Here is a 21,240-nt window from a genome sequence, read left to right as displayed (position 1 = left end):
AGTTTGCCGAGAAGTGGTGAAATAGTTATAATTTGTAGAGAAATAGTAAATGACATATTTAAACGAGGCAACCTTTAGTTCTCTGTGAACTACCCGCCGTATCCAAGAGTTAAGAACGAAGTTCCCGAATAATCTTCGAAATTTTTTTTTCCGTGTAAGATAAAAATGGTGTACCTTCAAACTTACGAGACAACTTTTCTTAAATTTTGACAATTTAGCAATTAACTTGATATAACTTTTTTAACGAAGATTTTTAAGTAACTATAAAACGGGGTTACATTGTCTACATAATAAGAAGTAATTTGAACCCTTACAGGAATATGTGCCACTTATACATTAAGAATGCAGTGACTTCAAAAGTTAAATTTAAAAACGAAACTCATAATAAAAACCAACATTTTTGAAGGGCACATGTTGAATTTGACTTCTAATCACTTTTAACTCATTGTAATCTCTTCTCGTACGTCATAAAAGTATACAGAAAAATCGTTAACCTCTACACGGAGAGAAAAAAAATAGAGCCGTTTTATTTGGCAAAAGAGCGCTGTTTTCCCTTTATAAAGCACAGCAGTAGCGCCCCAAACGTCGAACGGTTATACTTTTTGAGGAGTATCGGTTCTCTTCTCCACACAAATAGAGCCGGTTACTTTCCAAAAAGTGTACCCGCTTTCCCCAAAAAGGAGAACCGTTCTCACCTCGAGAGTAAGCAGCGTGCTTAACCTCAAGTTGAACGGCTGTTTCGCATTTAACGCAACCGCTTTACCGACAAGTAGAGCCGTTTACTTTTTTTTCTCTCCGTGTACACTATTCCTAAAAAGAATTTATCTAAGAACGAATATGAGCTTCTACTGTCATAATCTTTGCTTCATGGAAAAAGAAAGCATTAAACTCGCAAGTTTGCCTAAAATTTATTATTAATAGGTTTCTGGGGTCCTCTGATTACAAATCTGAAGTTATGTAGTTAAAAAAAATTGTAAATGGCGAATCCAAAATGGCGGACGAAATTTTAGAAAAATTATCAGATTTTAATATCGTTTGACATTTAAGAGTTTCCTGTTTTTCTGATTACGAATTTGAAATAATTTTTAAAAAATTTTAAATAGAAAATCTAATATGGTGGATACATTTCTGAAAAATCAAATTTTTTTGCATGATTTTTTTTAACTTCTTGTTGTTATATAACGATTTGAATGTAATTCAAGAATTGTTAAAAAAAATTTTACTAGACTTTTATAGATAATAGAACTTAAAATTTTGGAAATTAAAGAATTAGCATTAAAGAATTTTAAAGATAACAAGAAATAATCAATTTTAAATTTTATTTTATTTTCATAAGCTTAATTTAATTTTAAATTATTCATTTAATTTATTATTTAAATTTTATTCTGTTTTTATAATTGTAAACTTCTTTTTTTCTAAGTTTCCATGGTAATATTATTTTTAATGTGTAAAAATGTTTTGATTGCCGAATGTAGATATTATGTATTATATTTAAATAATATTAATTATGGATAAAGAAAGGGAAGTAAAACTTTCAATTAAACGTTGTTCATTTTTTCTTCATACTTTTTGTACTTTTAATATAAAATAAAACTAGAAAATTTGTAGAATATTAAAATAATTATATCTCGTTATTATTTATTTATTTACTTCTACTGCTTTTTAATTATAATTAATCCCAAAATATTTTTGAAACAGGGTCAGAATTTCTCAAACGGATCACCTAAAACTAAAAAATTTTCTTTTTAAACCAAAATAGTTTTTTTTGACTCTTAATATGGTTAAGAAAAATCCCTAAAAATATTAAGCCAAAAAAAAAATTTTGTAAAAGTTATTAACAATTGAATTTTTTAGTACTGCTAAATTAACAAATTTTTTTCTCGAGTTGTAGTTAACGGATTTTAAAATTCAAATATGGGTTTTATTCGTCTTAAATTGCACTATTTAAATATATTTTTTGTTTTTAAATTTTTTTATTTTTTATAATTTTTTATTTAATTTGTTTATAAAATGTTAATAAAGAAATATATTCTTCACGTCCTAACAAAAAAATTAAAATTGTATTCTATTCCTTAAATGTCTCCGAGTATAAAACCGTTTCGAAAAAAATGAGCCTCAATTAGAAAAAAAGTTATTGATTAAAAACTGCAGCTATGTAGGGCTTTATATGACGTTAAACTCGCCCCGCGCGCATTGGCATTTTTTTCAAAATTGTCTGTAACCTACAAATTTTGTCGGATTTTCATAGGGTTGGTCTTAAATTAAAGGGGATAAAATTTCTAAGAGATCCCACTAAACCAATTTTTGAATTTTAAATTGTTTATATTTTTTTTGTTACTCAAAGTTAACAATTTACAATATTTTTAGAAAAAATCATGTTTACTTTTTTATTTTTTCATTGCAGATAATTGGAATCAGTTTTAATTAGTCCAGCATGACCACCAGAGAAATAATAATGTATAATACAATTTATTTAAATTGTTGCAAACAATGTTAATTAACAAATAGATAACTTTGGTTCTTTTTTATAAACAAAATTTTTTTTTAGATATATTTATATTTATTTAAGTAATCTATGTCGATTTTGATAAAAAATTATTTTAAATTTAATAATTACTATTGTTATTAACAATCATAAGGACAATAATCTAGATATCAATAATCAAGTAGAGCTTTACATGATTTTAAACTCGTTAAAATACGAAAAATAATTTTTCTTTTTGCAAAAAAAGACATTTATTTGTTTAAAAAGTAAATAATTTGTTTACAGCAAATGTAATTGTTTATGCTAAGAAATTTTTAAAGTTTTTGAAAGAATATATATATATATATTATATAGACATTTTATGTTTAAAAAATGCCTAAATGTTTACAAATTTCAAAGAAACTAGATTATTGTTCATATGATTGTTAATAACAACAGTAATAATTAAATTCAAAATAAATTTTTACCAAAATCGACACAGATTACTTAAATAAATATAAGTATATCTGAAAAAAATATATTTTAACGAGTTTAAAATCATGTAAAGCTCTACTTGATTATTGATAACTAGATTATTGTCCTTATGATTGTTAATAACAATAGTAATTATTAAATTTAAAATAATTTTTTATCAAAATCGACATAGATTACTTAAATAAATATAAATATATCTAAAAAAAAATTTTGTTTATAAAAAAGAACCAAAGTTATCTATTTGTTAATTAACATTGTTTGCAACAATTTAAATAAATTGTATTATACATTATTATTTCTCTGGTGGTCATGCTGGACTAATTAAAACTGATTCCAATCATCTGCAATGAAAAAATAAAAAAGTAAACTTGATTTTTTCTAAAAATATTGTAAATTGTTAACTTTGAGTAACAAAAAAATATAAACAATTTAAAATTCAAAAACTGGTTTAGTGGGATCTCTTAGAAATTTTATTCCCTTTAATTTAAGACCAAGCCCATGAAAATCCGACAAAATTTGTAGGTTACAGACAATTTTGAAAAAAATGCCAATGCGCGCGGGGCGAGTTTAACGTCATATAAAGCCCTACATGGATGGAGTTTTTAATTAATAAATTTTTTTCTAATTGAGGCTAATTTTTTTTTGAAACAGTTTTACACTCGGAGACATAAGGAATATAATACAATTTTAATTTTTTTGTTAGGACGTGAAGAACATATTTGTTTATTAACATTTTATAAACAAAATATATAAAAAATTATAAAAAATAAAACAATTTTAAAACAAAAAATATATTCAAATAGTGAAATTCAAGACGAAAAAAATCCATATTTTAATTTTAAAATCCGTTAACTAGAACTCGAGAAAAAAATTTGTTAATTTAGCAGTACTAAAAAATTTAATTGTTAATAACTTTTACAAACATTTTTTTTTGGCTTAATATTTTAAGGGATTCTTTTTAACTGTATTAAGAGTAAAAAAAAACTATTTTGGTTCAAAAAGAAAATTTTTTAGTTTTAGGTGATCTGTTTAAAAAATTCTGACCCAACAATATTTAAAATATCAATAATTTTTATGACATTTTGAAACCACTTTTAAAATTTTTAAAAAACTAAATTCAGATACATAATAATTAGTGACCCCAAAAACCCCATCATACCCACTTCTGTGTAAATTGAATTATTTTCTTAATTTTCATCCGCCATTTGGAGTTTTCGAAATCCGACTACAGAATCATAATCAGCGACCTCAAAAACCTATAAATATTTAATGCTGTGGAAATCCATTCATTTTTTAAAAATTTTGTCCGCCATATTGGATCCGCCATTTTGAATTTTGAAAAATTAACATCATATTCGTAATCAGCTACCCTAGAAACCCCAAGATACCGGTTGATGTGAAAATCCAACTTTATGAAAAATCTATGCATTTAGAAACATTTTCTTGGGGTTAAACTCATACACAGGGGTTAACAATATGTAGAAATGAGTATCGCAAGGTTTTTTCTACTATTTGATCAATGCACAAAACAATAAAATTAATTGCAAGAATGTGCCTTAAAAAGAAAAATTAAGTTTTCCAATACCTAAAAGTTTTAAAGTTCTAGAAATATGCCCATGTACACGGAAAAAAAAAGTGTGCTAAATTTACATGAAGCGTTGATGTACTTTTCGCTAAACACTATTTGATGTAAAAATCGTTCTTATAGCAAGAGATTCTTTCATGAAAACATGTATTCATTACATGAATTTACTTGTTGCAAGAATAGAAAAAGATATATACTAATTTTGTTCGATCATTATACCAAAAACGTTCAAAAGACATGAAAGAAATGCTCCTTACATTCAGATGTAAAATTTGCTCGAAATCTATGCGCTTTTCGGATGGATTTCTTGTAAATGGGACTGGGACCCGAGACGCATGCGCATCTAGATGCAGCTATATTATCGCCATAGTGTATATATATATATATATACCGCTATAAATCGCAGCTCGTGTCGTGTGATAATTTCCAGTTCTAAAGTGAATTAGAATTTCTTTTAGAATTTTTTTCCAGTGTGCGAAATATATTCTACTTTTGCTAATTCTGTAAGTAAAATATTTTATTTTGTGTGTTTAGCTGTGCTCTTATTTTGCTTTCTCAAAAAACAAGCATGGTTTGAAGTTTAAGGTTATGTTTCAATATTTATGTTCTTTTACCTATAATTCAATGTCTTTCAAATACACCTATAAAAGTTTACTATCAGTAATGTTGAATGATTAGAGATAAGATAAATTGCTAAATAAACGTAGAAAGTTTTTAAAAATTATAAATTAAAAGAAAGAATGTGTGAAATTTAATTTGTGGGCTTTTTATTTTCGTCTATATATACTCATGTCTATATTTTTGACTTTTGTTAAATAATAACTGAAAGATTGTATCAATTGCATGAAATGTTTGTTAAAATATTATAAAATAACTTGCTTTTCAAAACATTAATCGTAAAATAACGTTCTCTTGTGACTGTAGCATAAATAATTCACAAAATAATTTCAAACACATGTTTTTAATGTAATCTTTATATATAAGCTATGTTCAAGTATAAATAATAACGAAATATAGAAATACTATTGTTTTATTAATAAATGAATGATTTAAGTTAAAAGTACAAGTTATTAAAACTTTTAACCCTCTGTATGTAGTTTTTTCTCTAAAATATAATCTGTGGTAAAGAAATTTAAAAATAGAAAAAAATTAATTCTTTTCTCTTGGTACGTTAAAATTCTTTCGGAACAACTAACAAACTCTTTATTTGAAAACCAGATTGAAGTATAGTTATTAAATTTACTGCAAATATAAAATGTTCAGTAACATTTCATTGATTCAAAGAGACTGTTTTTTTTGTAAAAATGTAAAAATTTATTCACATTTTCATTAAGTTTCTGGTTAAATTGTAAAAATTTATTCACATTTTCATTAAGTTTCTGGTTAAATGTCTACCTATTTGTGAATGTTTATCTATTAATTTATGTTTATTAACGTATGTGACAGGCAGATGGCGAGATTTTAGTGGCGGGTCTATTTTTCAATTCAAAAGATTTAGTTTTCAAACTTCACAGCTTTATGAATATGGAGAAAAGTAGTTTCACTAATCATAATAATTCACTTCAAGTTGAAGGTCAAGATTACCATTACTTCATATCATTAATTATTAGTTTCATGTCATCAAATAATGGTTGTAAAAATATTAGAAAATAATGCTAATTCTATATCTTATTTAAATTATTGCAGAGCCTCAACAAGCAGATTTTAGCTTAAATAAATCTAATTCGTCAGTTGTCAATCTAAATATTTCGGAAGAACAAGTTTCTGGTGGATGCATCTTATTTGATGGTGCACTATCTGTACTTTCCCAAGAAAATTCACTAAGTACACCACAGGACAATAATGCTGAAGGTGAATTAAATTTTGTTTATTAAAATGTTTCAAAGACATAATTATTATTTTACGGTTGAGAAAAATTCAGCTTTAAATTTTTTTAGAATCAGCTAATCAAAATTTAAGAAAGGAAAACTACATTTATCAGATTTTAAACTCAACCTACGAAGGAAGTTTTTTGCTTGCAGCTTATGATTTTGAACAAGATGAGGAGAAGGTAGCTAAATTACTTGAAACAAAAAAATCAACATATTTTTCGAAGAATAAAGTGGCAAAATTAATCATAAATAATGAGTTTTGGCGAACAAATTCTTATAAGTAATTATTTTTTCTTATTGGACATATATATGCACAAAAATATTTTAATGCGATGAATATAAAATAAATTTTCTATTTTTGTTTACAGTATATCAAGTGATCGTTTAGAAGCGCTAGCCGAAGCTACATGTGAATTATTTCCGGATTTTTTAAAGGAAAGTTTTTATACCAGACCGTCAAATACAAAAGCTGCTGGAGGTGCCTTCCAAACCTATTATTCGAAGCAACGGGAAAAGGAGATTGCTATAGGAAGACTAAAAATAAACTTTTTGGAGAGAAGAAAAAGAACTTATCAAGGTAAATATTTATAAAAAATTTTTTTAATTTTTATAAAATCATGGTTTAATTTATAAATATGCTTAAAATTTTAATTTTAGAAAATCAAGAATCTGATGATTTCGTAAAATTAAAACAGCCAGTTCACATTATCGATGAAGACTACAAACAATTATGGTGCAATTCTGCTTTGAAAGAAAGAATATCTTTCTACGAGAAGACGGATGTTCGAACGATTTTCGAAACATTTTGTAATCTTAAACATTCTGTAGGATATTATCTGGTAAGCATATGCATTTATATGGATTTTTAATTTTAATAGTTATTGAGAACTACTTAATATCACACATATTAACTTGTAGGTTCAGGTCGATTTTGAAAAGAACTTCAATATACAGAGCAACATTTTTGCAGAAAATTGGCCTTCAATTGGGGATAAAGTTATTAAAATAGCAAAGAAGAAAAAATCTACAGACGAACTGATCAAACAAATATTTCGGGAAAATGCATTAATTAAAGATGATGGTAAATGTTTTAAAAATAAAAGCCGCATCGCACCTTTCTGTTCTGTCCTCTTTTTTCACAAGTTTTCTTCTGTCTTTCGTTTATGTCACTTTTTTCTAACCTCTTTTGTTTTGGGTACTCTTATTTACTTTGTGCTCTCCTCCTTGACGATCTCTTCTTTCCTCCGATTTTTTTTGTCTTAACTATACTCATCCACTTTCTGTCTTTGGTCCTTTTATGACTTCTCTAATCACTTTTTTATGTTCTCTTCTGACTTTAGTTCTCAATAATTAAGTTTACATTTTCTATTTTCTACTTTTCAGATCATAAAAACACTCTAGCGTTGATTTTATTACCATTAATCTTCAAAAGAATAGCTAAGCAGACTACAAAGTCTAAAACTAAAACTCACTGGAACCCACACAAAGAAGAAATATTAAAATCTTTTATTGTTCACATTAAGGTATGTACTTTACTGCTTTATATCAATATATTTTAATAATAAAATTCTGATAAATAATCTTAAATTTCAGGAAACCGTAAATTTCAAAGATGAACTACAAGCTGTGGAAAATAATCTGCTCGAAATGCACAACGATCACAAAATAAAGTTGCAACCGTATGTAATTATCAATGGTCCATCACTGAATGACGTAAAATCAGCGTTTGTGGTACTTGATAATTATAAATACCAAGTATCTTCTCCTGTCGTAGCAGTTGATATTTGTTTTCAGTGTATGAAAGTGTTTGGAGAAAAATATTCGTCAGTTTGCAATCACGTGTGGCAATTTATAGAAAGAGAAGTATATAAGTTTGAGGTCAAAGATTTGTATACGGCAGTAGCATCTGTGATTGAAAATATGAGAAAAGTTCATTAATTCGCTTGTTAACAATTACGTTTTGACTGTTGTGCGGTACTTACAATTGATATTGGAAATATCCAAGATTGTAATAATTTGTTTCTTAGAAATTACATTTGTCAGCAATTGTTAGAGTTACAACTGTGAATTTGAAGTAAATTGTTTCTATGTGGCAGTAACAACTGCAATTAAAAGCGTGCAAAAACTGTAATAATTATATCCATTGATTAACTGAAACATTGTGTTTTTATTCAAAATGGATTTTCAAAATCAATTGAGAGAAAACATTGGTTCAAAAAAAGAAATATTAGACAGAGAAATGTTAAAATTTACGCTTAAATTGTACAATAATCCATTACTTTCCAGAAAAGCAGTCGGGGAGATAATTGAAACATTTGACGATTTCATATCAGAACTATTTATTCCATTTCTTCAAAGTGAAATAAAGAGCAACTTAGCACATTTACAGCATGAACAATCTTTCAAGCAAGTACAATTTATTTTGGAAAACAATAAGCATACTTTTAATGAATTTTCTACTGAACACCGGAGATTCAAACTTTATAAAGATCAGAGTTTCTATATTGAACCAGAAGAGATTGAAATTGGGGAAGAAGCTATTCATGTCATTAAGGATCCAGAAAACATTGAGGTTAAAATGAAGAAAGTCTACGCAGCTCATGTTCCCTTAAAGAAAACGTTGGAAAATTTTTTTAAAATACCAGGAATGTTTGAAGAAACGAATGAACATTATAAAAAACTGATGGCAGAAAAGGATGTTATATCTAACTTTGTGCAAGGAGATCTCTGGCGCAAAAAATATTGCTTGCAAAATGAAGAAAAAATTGTATTCCCTATTGGACTTTACTTTGATGAATTTCAGACTGGAAATGTGTTGGGGAGCCACGCCCTTGAACAAAAATTTGGAGGAGTTTACATATCAATCTTGTGCTTACCACCTCATTTAATTGCGAAATTGGAAAACATCTTTGTTTTAACCATTTTTTACTCAAAGCATTTGCAAGAATTTGGAAATAAAAATATATTCTCAAGAATTATTCAAGATTTAAATCTAGTATCTGATGAAGGTATTAAAATCAATGTAAATGGAAAGCATTTACAAGTTTATTTTGAATGTGCCCAAATATTTGGAGATAATTTAGGATTAAATTATATATGTGGTTTCCAGAAAAGTTTCATAGCATTACATTATTGCAGAATTTGCAAAGCTTCTTCCAAGCAATGCCAAGAGATGCTTGTCGAAAATAAAAAATTGATTAGAACAATCGAATCATACGAAAAAGATTTGTCAACAGACGATTCAAAATCAACTGGTATCGTTGAAGAGTGTGTTTTTCACATGGTAAACAAATTCAACATCACGGAAAATGTATCTGTTGATTTTGCTCATGATCTGGAGGAAGGGGTCGCTGTTTATTCTCTTAGTGGAGTTCTGGAACAATTAATTAAGGATAAGGAAATAACACTTGATCAAATTAACAACCGAATCGAAACGTTTCCTTATTCAGATGCAGAAAAACCGAATAAGCCTAGACCGTTGTTTTTTTCTCCTGACAAGAACGGCCGATTTAAATTAAAAATTAAGCAATCAGCTTCAGAGATGCTCTGTCTTGTCAGGTATTTAGGTTTGATGATCGGGGATTTGATTTCAGCAAATAATAGACACTGGAAATTGTATATCATACTTAGAAAGTTAGTTAGTGTTCTAACGTCTCCAAGGCTGACTAGGGGTGAAATCGAAAACGTCAGGGAAATTATTCAAAAGCATAATGCACTTTATATTAGTCTTTTTGGAGCACTGAAGCCAAAAATGCATTTTCTGATTCACTATGTAACAGTCATGTTGTTAAATGGTCCAGTGATCCATTATTCCACCTTAAAATTCGAAAGGAAAAATAAATCTTTAAAAGAAGCGACACGTAGTACCGCGAGCAATGTAAACCTGCCACTAACAATTGCCATTAGGCATCAACTGCAACAGTGTTACAACTTGGAGTGTTGTCAAAATGTTAAAAGTGACCTTTCGCTTGGACCGATAAAAAATCGAAATGAATTGCTTGAAACAAGAGATCTAATTACAAACATACCAGAAAACTCAATTGTAACAACATTAAAATCTGTAGATATTTTGGGAAAAAGTTTTTCTGATGGGACGTTCCTAGTAACCAAAATCACGGAGGAAAACCCCAAGTTTGGCGTGATTAAGAAGATTTTTATTTGGAATAATAATACTTACTTTCAAATCAATGAATTTGAAACCCTCTATTTCAATCACTATTACCATTCTTATCAAGTAAAATCAAATCAGAGTAATTGTGATACTATTGTTAATATAAATCTGCTCCCTAAATTACCGCCGTGTTTATATATTAAAAAAAAAAGCGATGAGTTAATCGCAACAAGATTTGATTTGTAAATACGAAACACAAAGTGTTTGCATATTTTTGCATTTTATAGTGTATTATTAATCTATTTGTATCTTTAAAAATTCATAATGTAAGTTTTGTAATATAAATTTATATTTCTGTGAAATAAATTTCGTCTCTAATTTTCTATTTTTTATCAACATATAAAATCTCAAAATTAAAAAGATTGCACAACGAGGGTAGCCACATGTCAGTAAAGTCAGGGAAATGTCCAAAATTGCTACTTTTCGACTTTTCTTCCAAATATTGCAACGAAATACAATAATTTTTAGTAAAAAAATGCAATTTATTTTAACTTTTATAATGCGAAAAATTACCATAAACAAATCTTTCAAAAATTGTTTTTGAATCATTTTTTAAGATAATTAAATTTTTAAAATATATATAATAAAAATCTTTTTAAATAATTGAAATTTTATACAATTCAATTGAAAATAATAAATTTTTTTCAACTATTTTGTCAAAATTTTTGAGAATCAACTTTTAAAGAATTTTCATTGAAAATTTTGCAAATAATTGAATTATCAAAAAAGTTAATGAAAAACGTATACATTTAAAAACGAAAATTTGCTTTTAATTTTTAAAAATTTGTTTAAATATAATATTTTCAGTGTTTTTAATTACTTATTTTCAAAAATTCAAATACATACAAAAAGAATAACATTTTAGAATTATTTTTAACATTTTGAAGAAAAAAATTATTTTCAAAATTTTTAATTATAATTTATTAAAAATTAATTAGTTATTTTAAATTATTCAAATTTTTTTTATGAAATTCAATTATTTTCGAAAAATTACATTAAAATATTTTCAAAACCAAATTTTTAGAATTGTTTAATCTTTAATCAGAATTTTTTAAGATTCAATTATCTTTGAACAAAGTAAATAAAAATTTATGGAAATTTACTTTTTTAGATTTATTATAATTTCGGTGAAATCATGTTCGTATTGATAATTAAAATTCTTCAAAAATTAAATTATTTTTATTTACATTTTTCAAAAATTCAATTATTTTTAAAAGATTAATCAAATTTCAATTGTTTGGAAATTTTTCAATTGTAATATAATTAAAAAGTTATTATCTTTCAAAAATTATTTTACAATATTGACATTTACAATTATTAAAAGATATTGAGTTTTTGTACTTAAATAATTGAATTTTAAAAGAAACTTACATGAAGAAAATTATTTAAAATAAAGATAAAGTTTAGTTAAAAATTGTAGAAAATAATTGAATGTAAGTAGGGCTATAATTGTGATTTTTATGAATTTTACTTATTTTCCGTAAACATTCATATTTTTCCTATAAAAAGAATTTGTTTAGGGAAATTGATAAACTGAAACTTGTGACCACCCTGACAAGTCTAAATTTAGACCCTCTTTTAATACTATTATTACTTTTTTTATGAATATTGTTTCGTCCTCTCTTTTTGGAAGTGGTTTTTGAATTTTTATAAAGTTAACCTTCTTTTAATTCCTATAATTCTTCCTATAATTTCATTGAACTGGCTAAAAAACAAATATTATTTATACATTCAACAGATCAATAAAAAATAACTATCTATAAAAGAAAAAATATTTTTAATTATATTTGAAAAATAAAAAAATTGATTAAATATATAACGTTTCCTTAATTTAAATTTAATAAATCATTGGTTTTGTTATTTATGTAGAAAATATATGTGATGAATTAATAATTATAATTGAAAACATTATAACAAATTTTTAAAAAACGCAATGTTCAAATTAAAACTATTTAAATATAAAATATCTTATCAAATTTAATACAATGACGGTAATAAAAAAATTTAATGACTTGAAAATTAATAAATAGATATTCACTTAGAGGTTTATAATTTTGAAATAAATAATACTAATAATAATATAATTTTTATGTTTCTTAATATGATTTATATATATATATATGTATAACTGGGTACAACTTTCGCGCATGCGCACTTTATTAGTATCTCATTTGCAAGAGGTCCATCCGAAAAGCGCATGGATTTCGAGCAAATTTCATATTGAGTGGTGGGGAGCATTTATAGCATAGTTTTAAGGAAATCGTGGTATATGTTCTAACCTTTTTTCACATTAAAGTAAGTGATACTAGAAGCGCATGAATTTGTCCTTTAAAAGCACGTATCACATGATGCAATTTTCGGACGACATATGCTTGTGTGATATTAGCACACTTTTTTTTTCCGTGTATATGTCACAAAAGCTTTGTGCACCAATCACACAAAACTGCCTGGACCGATGAGAATGAAGTTTTTGCCGAACCTAAAGTATTCATCCAAGGAATTTTTATAAATTTACAGATTTAAAAAATATTAATTAGAACGGGAGATATTCCATTTTTTCGAAAAATTAAAAAAATTGAAAATTTCTATATTTTACATTTTTTATGGATTGTTTTTAAACTTTCTATAGTTGAATATTACATGTTATTTAGTCACATTTTAGCATAATTTTTCAAAAATGCTATCTTATAACGAAGATGTAAATATAAAAATGTTTTGAATATCAAAAAATCGAAAAAATTACAATTGATACCAATTGTTATGAAGCTTAATTCAGTAGTATTTGTGGGCTCTCTGATTTAACTTTTATAGAGGTATTTTGAGCATTGTGAATACAAAAGTTAAACACGGTGTCTATTTTGGTTTAAAACAATTTCCGGCTTTTTCGAAATTATTCCTGGTTTATTCGACGGGTTTTTGTTTTCACTAATACATTTAACAAAGTGTCTACCAACCAGGAAAGACGGAAAATAACAGGGAATTTTATGTAACCGGGAAAAACTGGATCTACTCGCTATACAATTAGTTAAAATTAGACTCTACTATAACTCAAAAAACTGGAGGAAATTTTGGAAATTTTGGACATTATATTAATTAAAGTAATACAAATTAAGAAATATTGTTTTCTGCATTTGAATTAGTTAAAAATAAATAATTTGATAATAAAAAGTCGGCTACTGATTCAAATAGTAATATTTTCCTAATGAAATAGTTAATGGTAACTAATTATTATTTTTTCCGGTCAGATTAAATTCCCGGCTATTTCCCGGTTTTCTAGGTTGGTTGACACACTGTTAAATGCATTATTAGAAACTAAAACCCGTCGAAGACGGGTATGATAGCTAGTCTTCTATAAGAAAAAGTGAAAATTGATTTTTTCGATCCTAAGGCTTAACATTGCCCAACAATATTAGCAATATTTCCATGCAATACTTACACAATATTGAGCTCAAATGTTATGCTATTTGGGTGTTTAATTTTATTTATAACTAAATAAGATGTTATTTAAAAAAATACTTTTTTCGGTTGCAGAGGTTTATTCGGAGGCATTTTAATAATAGCAGCAACAGTACTAAGCCTGATAATGTTCTTTGTATTGAAAGATTCTCAACCAAAAATTGCAATTCAGCAAGTCACTGCCTTAGAGATTGCAATTCAAATTTCAGGTGAGATATTGACAAATCAATTACAGAAGAATGAACATCAATGATCCATAATAAATGTTAAATTGCAGTGTAGCAATTAGTAATTTAATTTAATTAGTAATCAACTAGTAGTTTTTTATTACCAATAATTAGTAATTTTTGACTAAAAACTTATGTGCAAATGAATATTAAATCATTTAATTAACGAACGAAATTAACTTTTACCTCCTAAAATATTTTTCAAAAATCTTTTTGATACTACAGCAACATCACTGTAATATTACCATGTAATATTGTAGTATGTAGTTTAATATTGTATGTAGTAGTTTAACATTGTAGTAATGTCATTGTAATGTTACATTATAATGTTACTAACACTAGATGTAACATTACAGTAGTGTTGTTATATAGGAAACGGTCGGATAGTAAATCTTACCTTTTTGTGTTTTGTTAGTTGAAAAATTCACTATATTTTTAATCTATAATTCTGTAATGAGTATGATACACAACTCTCCTCTCACAAGTAAACCTACCCAAGTGCCACACGCCGATCTTAATGAAACCTGTCACTATTTTTAAAGCATAGAAAAACATGAGATTTGCAATTTATTAAAGGTTCCAATAAAGGTTTTGAAGGTCAGAAACCACCCTTCGAATATAAAAATTCACCCTTTTTCAGATTTTTGTCAAAATGCAAAATTAAGTTGATTAAATTGTTCAAAAACCACTACTTGGGAGTTTTTGGAATAACTAATTACAAAAATGATGTCAGTTATTCAAAATCCAAGATGGCGGATAAAACAGTAGCGTAATTAAAGAGCTTGGGGCCCCGATGAAAAGTAGATTTTAAAGGCCCTTCGGCACCTAACACGACTTTTGTTACTGAAAAAGAAAAAAAAAAGAATTCATTTGTCTCACTTTTGAGGTCCCTTAAACCCCCGGTGGCCCCAACGAATCATATCGGCCACATCCCCTATTGTTACGCCACTGGGCTTCAATATGGTGGATCAAAATTCGATGCACCATGCACATTTAATAATAGCAGCAACCGCTTTTTTACCATCCATATTTAAATAGTTTTAAAAACCTAGGTGTGAAAAATTGGTTATGAATCAAAGATTGCAACTTTAAGATATTGTTTCTCAAATGTAAGTTAATCTAAAAATCATGAAGCATGACTATATTGGAGAATTGTTTCAGAAAGTTTTTCCATGGTCTGAATGCGTAAACATCCAGAGGTTGAATCATTTTAGTGGTACCAGCAGGAATGGTCTTAACTGCAATAATCTTGCCATGCTTTCCAATAGAGTTAAAGTTTTTTTCTGTTTGTCCTGTCCACGAATCAAGGCATAGGAGATAACGTTCGCCAGGACATGTATTCGGTAGAAAAATGTCTTGAAACCATTGGGCTGCAAGTCTCAAAATTTATTTACAGCTTCAGACAAATGAATCCATAACTTCAAAATAAAGCATGGCATTGTTTCCAGGAAAATAAATAAGTTTGTTACTCAAACTCAAATTAAAAATAAAGATATTTTAAAAAAGCAAGCAGATGAATTCGTAGAAAGTGTAAAAAAACAATTTCAGAGATTGGACCAGATAATGTTTTTAACACTGATCAATCGGGATTTAATCTTGAAATGCATACAGGACGCACACTTGCATTTATAGGAACTTTGAAAGTTGAATCGCTAGCACAAAGTATTAATTCATTAACCGACAGTTATACTATACAGCCGATTATAACTGCAAGTGGGCTATTAACATCTCCTTTACTTATTGTAATGGAAGAAAAAGGCGGATGCTTTGGACGTATTGTTGAAAAAGCCATTTACAAAGCTGATAATATTGTAACATTTGCATCGCAGTCCGGAAAATTAAGTTCTAACCTTGCAGCCCAATGGTTTGAAGACATTTTTCTACCGAATACATGTCCTGTCGAACGTTATCTCCTATGCCTTGATTCGTGGACAGGACAAACAGAAAATAACTTTAACTCAATTGAACAGCATGGCAAGATTATTACAGTTAAGAACATTCCTGCTGGTACCACTGGAATGATTTAACCTCTGGATGTTTACGCGTTCAGACAATGGCAATTCTTTCTGAAACAATTCTTTGATATATTCATGCTTCATGATTTTAAGATTAACTTACATTTGAGAAACAATATCTTAAAGTTGCAATCTTTCACTCATAACCAATTTTCCTCACCTAGGTTTGTAAACCTATGTAAATATGCAGGGTATAAAATCGGTTATACATCAGAAAAACCACCACGCTGCGACACGCCAGTGTCATAATGCTTTCAAATTCATAAAGTTTTATGCCAGTTTTGAAATGTTGCTGCTATTATTAAATGTGCATCTGCATAGTGCACAACATCCATGTGTATGGATCACTTTTTTTATATCGAATTTCAGAGTAAACCTAACGTTTGCTACAACTACAGTAATGATTCTTGAAGAGTTATATAATATCTACATGCTTTGATAATAAATCAAACTTCCCTGCTTTTTGAAATAGAATTAAAGGTCCTGCTTTATTATCTTTTTTTATTATCTTTATTGGTTTAGCGTTTGATTTAACAGGTTTATAACCTTCGTTCGTTTTCAATGCTACAAAAAATATATTTAAAAATAAAAAAAATATAAAAATACAAAAAAAATTTTAAAAACTATTTTTAAAAAAATGGGGTCAAAATTGTTCTGCAACCTTCTCGTGGTTGATCCTGGTAACTAAAAATATTTAGGCTAATTACTGACAAAAAAAATTGTATGATACAACAGTCAGCTTTAATTCATTATTTATTTTTCAAAAAGCACAATAGATTCGTAAACGGCGCCCCAAAATGACCCGAGTAGCAATTTTTTAGATTGCAGCTCAACTTTCTGAACATCCGTCTACCATATTCAGTCCGCCATTTTTAATTTTAAAATATTAACATCTAATTCGAAATCAACGACCTCAAAACCCCCGAGTAGTTATTTTCGAGAATGTAGCTAAACATTTTCGAATTTTGATCCACCATATTGGATATGATTCGTTGGGACCACCAGGGGTTTAAAGGACCTCAAAAGTGGGACAGATGAATTCTTTTTTTTTCTTTTTCAGTAACAAAAGTCGTGTTAGGTGCCGAAGAGCCCCCAAAATCTACTTTTCATCGGAGCCCAAAGCTCCCTAGTTACGCTACTGTTCTATCCGCCATCTTGGATTTTAAATAACTGACATCATTTTTGTAATTAGTTATTCCAAAAACTCCCAAGTAGTGGTTTTTGAACATTTTAATCAACTTAATTTTGCATTTTGACACAAATCTCAAAAAGGGTGAATTTTTATATTCGAGGGGTGGTTTCTGACCTTCAAAACCTTTATGGGAACCTTTAACAAATTGCAAATCTTATGTTTTTCTATGCTTTAGAAATAGTGACAGGTTTCATTAAGATCGGCGTGTCGCACTTGGGTAGGTTTACTTGTCAGTGTGTTGAACCACATCAATTTTTTGAGAAACATTTAACCCTTAAGTGCACACTCTTTAAACCATCCTTAAACCACGCACATGCGTGTCTGATATTCACGAACTGAGTAAGTGAGTTCTGCAAGCTGGAATTTGAAATCATCGTTCAGAAAAATTATCTTAAGTAGAGTATAAGTGTCAAACACCCAGGGTGCATTTAATGGGTTAGAATAAACACGTTCCTTAATTTAATAGTATATGTCGTGGGCTCGTATCCCACCATGCTACCGTTTTTTTCTGAGTTCTTTGATAATTTTGAAATTATTAATTAATTTCGAAAATATTTTTCAAATTAAACAGGTTTCTGTATTAGGGCAGCTGTGCTGTCGATACATTGAAGCCCATGAGCTTATCGAGATTTATTTAAGATATTTAATTTATTTGTGTAGATTGATTCGGGAAAATTGTTAACTTCTTTCAAATTTAATATTTAATCACCGAATGATAAATTCACTTCCTTCAATTATAATTGCCTATGAATTGTAAAATTAGGCTTACCATCTTTAAGAACCTTCCTACGTTATCATTAAATAATGTAGGAAGGGATAGTATATTTCAAGGAACTCGGAGAGTCTCGGGGTGCATGTAGCTCAGTGGTCAGAGCAGTCTACCGTCAATAGAAAGGTCGTGGGCTCGTATCCCACCATGCTACCGTTTTTTCTAAGTTCTTTGATAATTTTGAAATTATTAATTAATTTCGAAAATATTTTTCAAATTAAGCAGGTTTCTGTATTAGGGCAGCTGTGCTGTCGATACATTGAAGCCCATGAGCTTATCGAGATTTATTTAAGATATTTAATTTATTTGTGTAGATTGATTCGGGGAAATTGTTAACTTCTTTCAAATTTAATATTTAATCACCGAATGATAAATTCACTTCCTTCAATTAATAGTATATTCTTTTTCTTCTTCTTTACTACAGAGAAGCTGTAGTTAACTAATTTGTGGCTTCGTATATACAGGCCAATTCAAAACACATTTAATAGTATATTAAGCAACAAGAAGATAAAGGCAGCCATTTCTTTACGGTGATTTTTGTGACACGAGTGGGGGTCGAGGGCGCCCCGAGACCTCCACTCGTGTTACAAAAATCACCGTAAAGAAATTAGCTGATTCTCGTGTTCGTTACGATATTTTTTATTCCTAATGCACAAAAATGGCGATTTCAGATAGCAGACGACAGGGAGTAAAAGTCATTCACTTATTCGATTTGTATGAAAATGGCGGCCGTTTTCATACGGTCGAAGAAATGAATGACTTTCCTCCCTGTCGTCTGCTTTCACAAAGCGCCATTCTTGTGCATGTGGGATAAAAATAAAGTTTGTTAGTTTTAATAAAGTTTGATCACAAAAATTTAAGATGAGTTCCTTTTCATTCTCCATACCAATTAATTGTAAGAAATTTAATTTATGCAAAGTCTATTAAAAAAATATACAGCCTAACTCTCTATAAGGATAATAAATTTAATAATTTAAAAAAAGTACAATATGTATAAAAAAAACCTAATATGTATAATAAACCAGTTAATATAACAGGTGCTCTAGCTGCTATTGGCGCAGCGCTCAAGTTACAAAATCTCGAGCACAAGAACACGAAGCCCCCGAGACTCGACGCTACTTTATTAGCAGCAGCCCAAGCGGGAGTATATCTTCACAGCTTCTTTGGTGCTGTTGGTGGGATCTTAACACGAGGACCTATTTGGGGACTTCTGCTAGGCTTGGACTTTCTAGCTCTATTACAAAGTACCATGCAAACTTTACTCATTAAGGTAAAACTTGCTTGACGGGTCAAGATATAGATAAAAAATTGTTAAAAAAACTTCTTATCATTTGATAGATAAAGGAAAAAGAATTCTCACACTTTATCCATAACTTGCAGATCGCTTGGAGGCGAAGGTCTATGACAAAAGAGAAACCCGGTAAGGAGCTCATAACGTTCTTGATTGTCGTTAACGTGGCACTGTGGACGGTCAACACATTCGAAAAATCCAGAGCCGGTGTTCGACCGGATCATTTAAGATTTTTTGGAGTTTGGGCCTGGACAATAATCATTCATGTCTCAATGCCTCTAGCTATATTTTATCGATTTCATTCTGCTATTTGTCTCTTTGAAGTTTGGAAAAGTTGCTACAAATATCGACCTCTTGGTGATCATTGCAGAAGCTTTTCTCATCGAAATTGTATTGATCAGTAATAATAAGTAAAACTAATAATAAGTCAAATAATACGATATTATTTTTAAATAGCTCCACATTTTTTTATTATATTTGTACATCCGCATGAAAAGGGACCATTTTGTCAATATTTAGAAAAAAACTAGTTTAAAGTTCAAATCTTCCATTAGTTCCCATATTAATTAAAAATTATACAAAGGATTATTAGTTATTTTACTTACAACAAACTTATCGTAAACGCATAATTTAGCGTTCATTACTTTGTAGTTTGGATTTTAAAAATAAAAGAAATTCGAAAATCTGGATCACTATTCGAAAATAACAATTATCTCCTAAAATACAATCAGCAAATTTTCAACTCGAAATTTTGATATTACTGGATTATTTATTTCACCTTTATTTATTTTGATGTTGCTTAACCTATTAATGCCCATGGGCACAGGAACGCAGATATAAAAGAAAGTAACAAATGGGATCCTAGCATGTGGTATAAATAACACATGACCACAACATTTTTTTAAAGGAAGTATTGACCGGACCATGGTTTTTTTATATTTTTTGGGTCGCTGAATTCGAATCCGAACTCAGTTTTTTGCCACCACGTCAAGTTTCTTCAAATTGGCGTATCTAATATGGCTGTCGAATTTTTTAAAAATTTGTCATATTTACTTGAAATTTGTTACTCGAGGATTTTTGCGGTCACTGAATACGTATTGCACCTTAGTTTTTCAAAATTCAAAATGGTTCAATTGTCAAAAAATATCGTTAAATCTCGTATCGTTTTAACAGATTCACTTTTATGCGATCGATACCAAGAATATTTAATTTATTATATTAAGCAAATAACAGTAACAGAGGGTTTTAATTAATTGGGACTAGTAATATTCTTTAGGTAGTTTTTTTTATTATTTTTATGTAAAAATTAAGATTTTATTATAAAATTTTTTTGGATTTCTGTATTAATTAAAAATAATATAGTATTAAAAATATGTACTTCAATGAAAATTTTCATCCAAATAACCGTTAAAAACCATAATATTTTTCATTAATTTAATAAAATAAAAGAAAGGTTTTTCAAAAAATAATATTACAACATCTCTAGTAATAATATTAATTTAAATTCATCACTCGGCGATATTTAATAATAGTGATTTTTGTTTGTTTGACCGTATTAAATATTCATTTGTAAGATAATGAAAAGGCCTATTTTACGGTTTGTTTAGATGATATTTATTATTTTGAAATCCCAACTAGTTTTGAACCATATATGGTTCCTCATTAGAGGATGAATAATTTTCACAAATACATTATCCAAAATCA

At 28.2% G+C, this 21,240-nt stretch overlaps 3 protein-coding genes across 4 annotated transcripts in view; all 3 read left to right on the top strand.

Moving 5' to 3' along the window:
• The window catches only part of LOC122503136, a 39,158-nt gene extending 30,792 nt beyond the window's left edge, over positions 1–8,366 (top strand). Inside the window, exons 2-9 of the mRNA XM_043613573.1 lie at positions 6,059–6,117; positions 6,231–6,395; positions 6,482–6,695; positions 6,784–6,992; positions 7,073–7,254; positions 7,334–7,496; positions 7,799–7,938; positions 8,009–8,366. Of these exons, the coding sequence (XP_043469508.1) occupies positions 6,059–6,117; positions 6,231–6,395; positions 6,482–6,695; positions 6,784–6,992; positions 7,073–7,254; positions 7,334–7,496; positions 7,799–7,938; positions 8,009–8,353 (1,477 nt within the window). The 3' untranslated portion in view covers positions 8,354–8,366. The remainder of the gene's footprint in view (positions 1–6,058; positions 6,118–6,230; positions 6,396–6,481; positions 6,696–6,783; positions 6,993–7,072; positions 7,255–7,333; positions 7,497–7,798; positions 7,939–8,008) is intronic.
• A 225-nt stretch (positions 8,367–8,591) lies between these two features.
• LOC122503130 lies at positions 8,592–10,125 on the top strand. Its single transcript, XM_043613567.1, has 2 exons — positions 8,592–9,986; positions 10,019–10,125. The coding sequence occupies exons 1-2, from the start codon at positions 8,592–8,594 to the stop codon at positions 10,043–10,045; spliced, it is 1,422 nt and encodes a 473-aa protein (XP_043469502.1). The 3' UTR covers positions 10,046–10,125.
• Positions 10,126–13,874: 3,749 nt separating this feature from the next.
• On the top strand, positions 13,875–20,225 carry LOC122503124 (proton channel OtopLc-like). Of its 2 annotated transcripts, none has more exons than XM_043613561.1 (3): positions 13,875–14,251; positions 19,271–19,515; positions 19,626–20,225. In XM_043613561.1, exons 1-3 carry the CDS (start codon positions 14,170–14,172, stop codon positions 19,938–19,940), a joined length of 642 nt encoding a protein of 213 aa, XP_043469496.1. In that variant the 5' UTR covers positions 13,875–14,169; the 3' UTR covers positions 19,941–20,225. The 2 variants fall into 2 exon arrangements, with proteins under 2 accessions (XP_043469496.1, XP_043469497.1); XM_043613562.1 differs by having other exon boundaries at positions 13,884–14,251; positions 19,283–19,515.
• Positions 20,226–21,240: the final 1,015 nt, after the last annotated feature.

Source organism: Leptopilina heterotoma, unplaced genomic scaffold (assembly GCF_015476425.1).
Source record: "Leptopilina heterotoma isolate Lh14 unplaced genomic scaffold, ASM1547642v1 Lhet_245, whole genome shotgun sequence".
Lineage (NCBI taxonomy): Eukaryota > Metazoa > Arthropoda > Insecta > Hymenoptera > Figitidae > Leptopilina > Leptopilina heterotoma.
The sequence above is the reverse complement of the archived record's forward strand: the minus strand, read 5'-3'. Positions and strand labels throughout refer to the sequence as shown.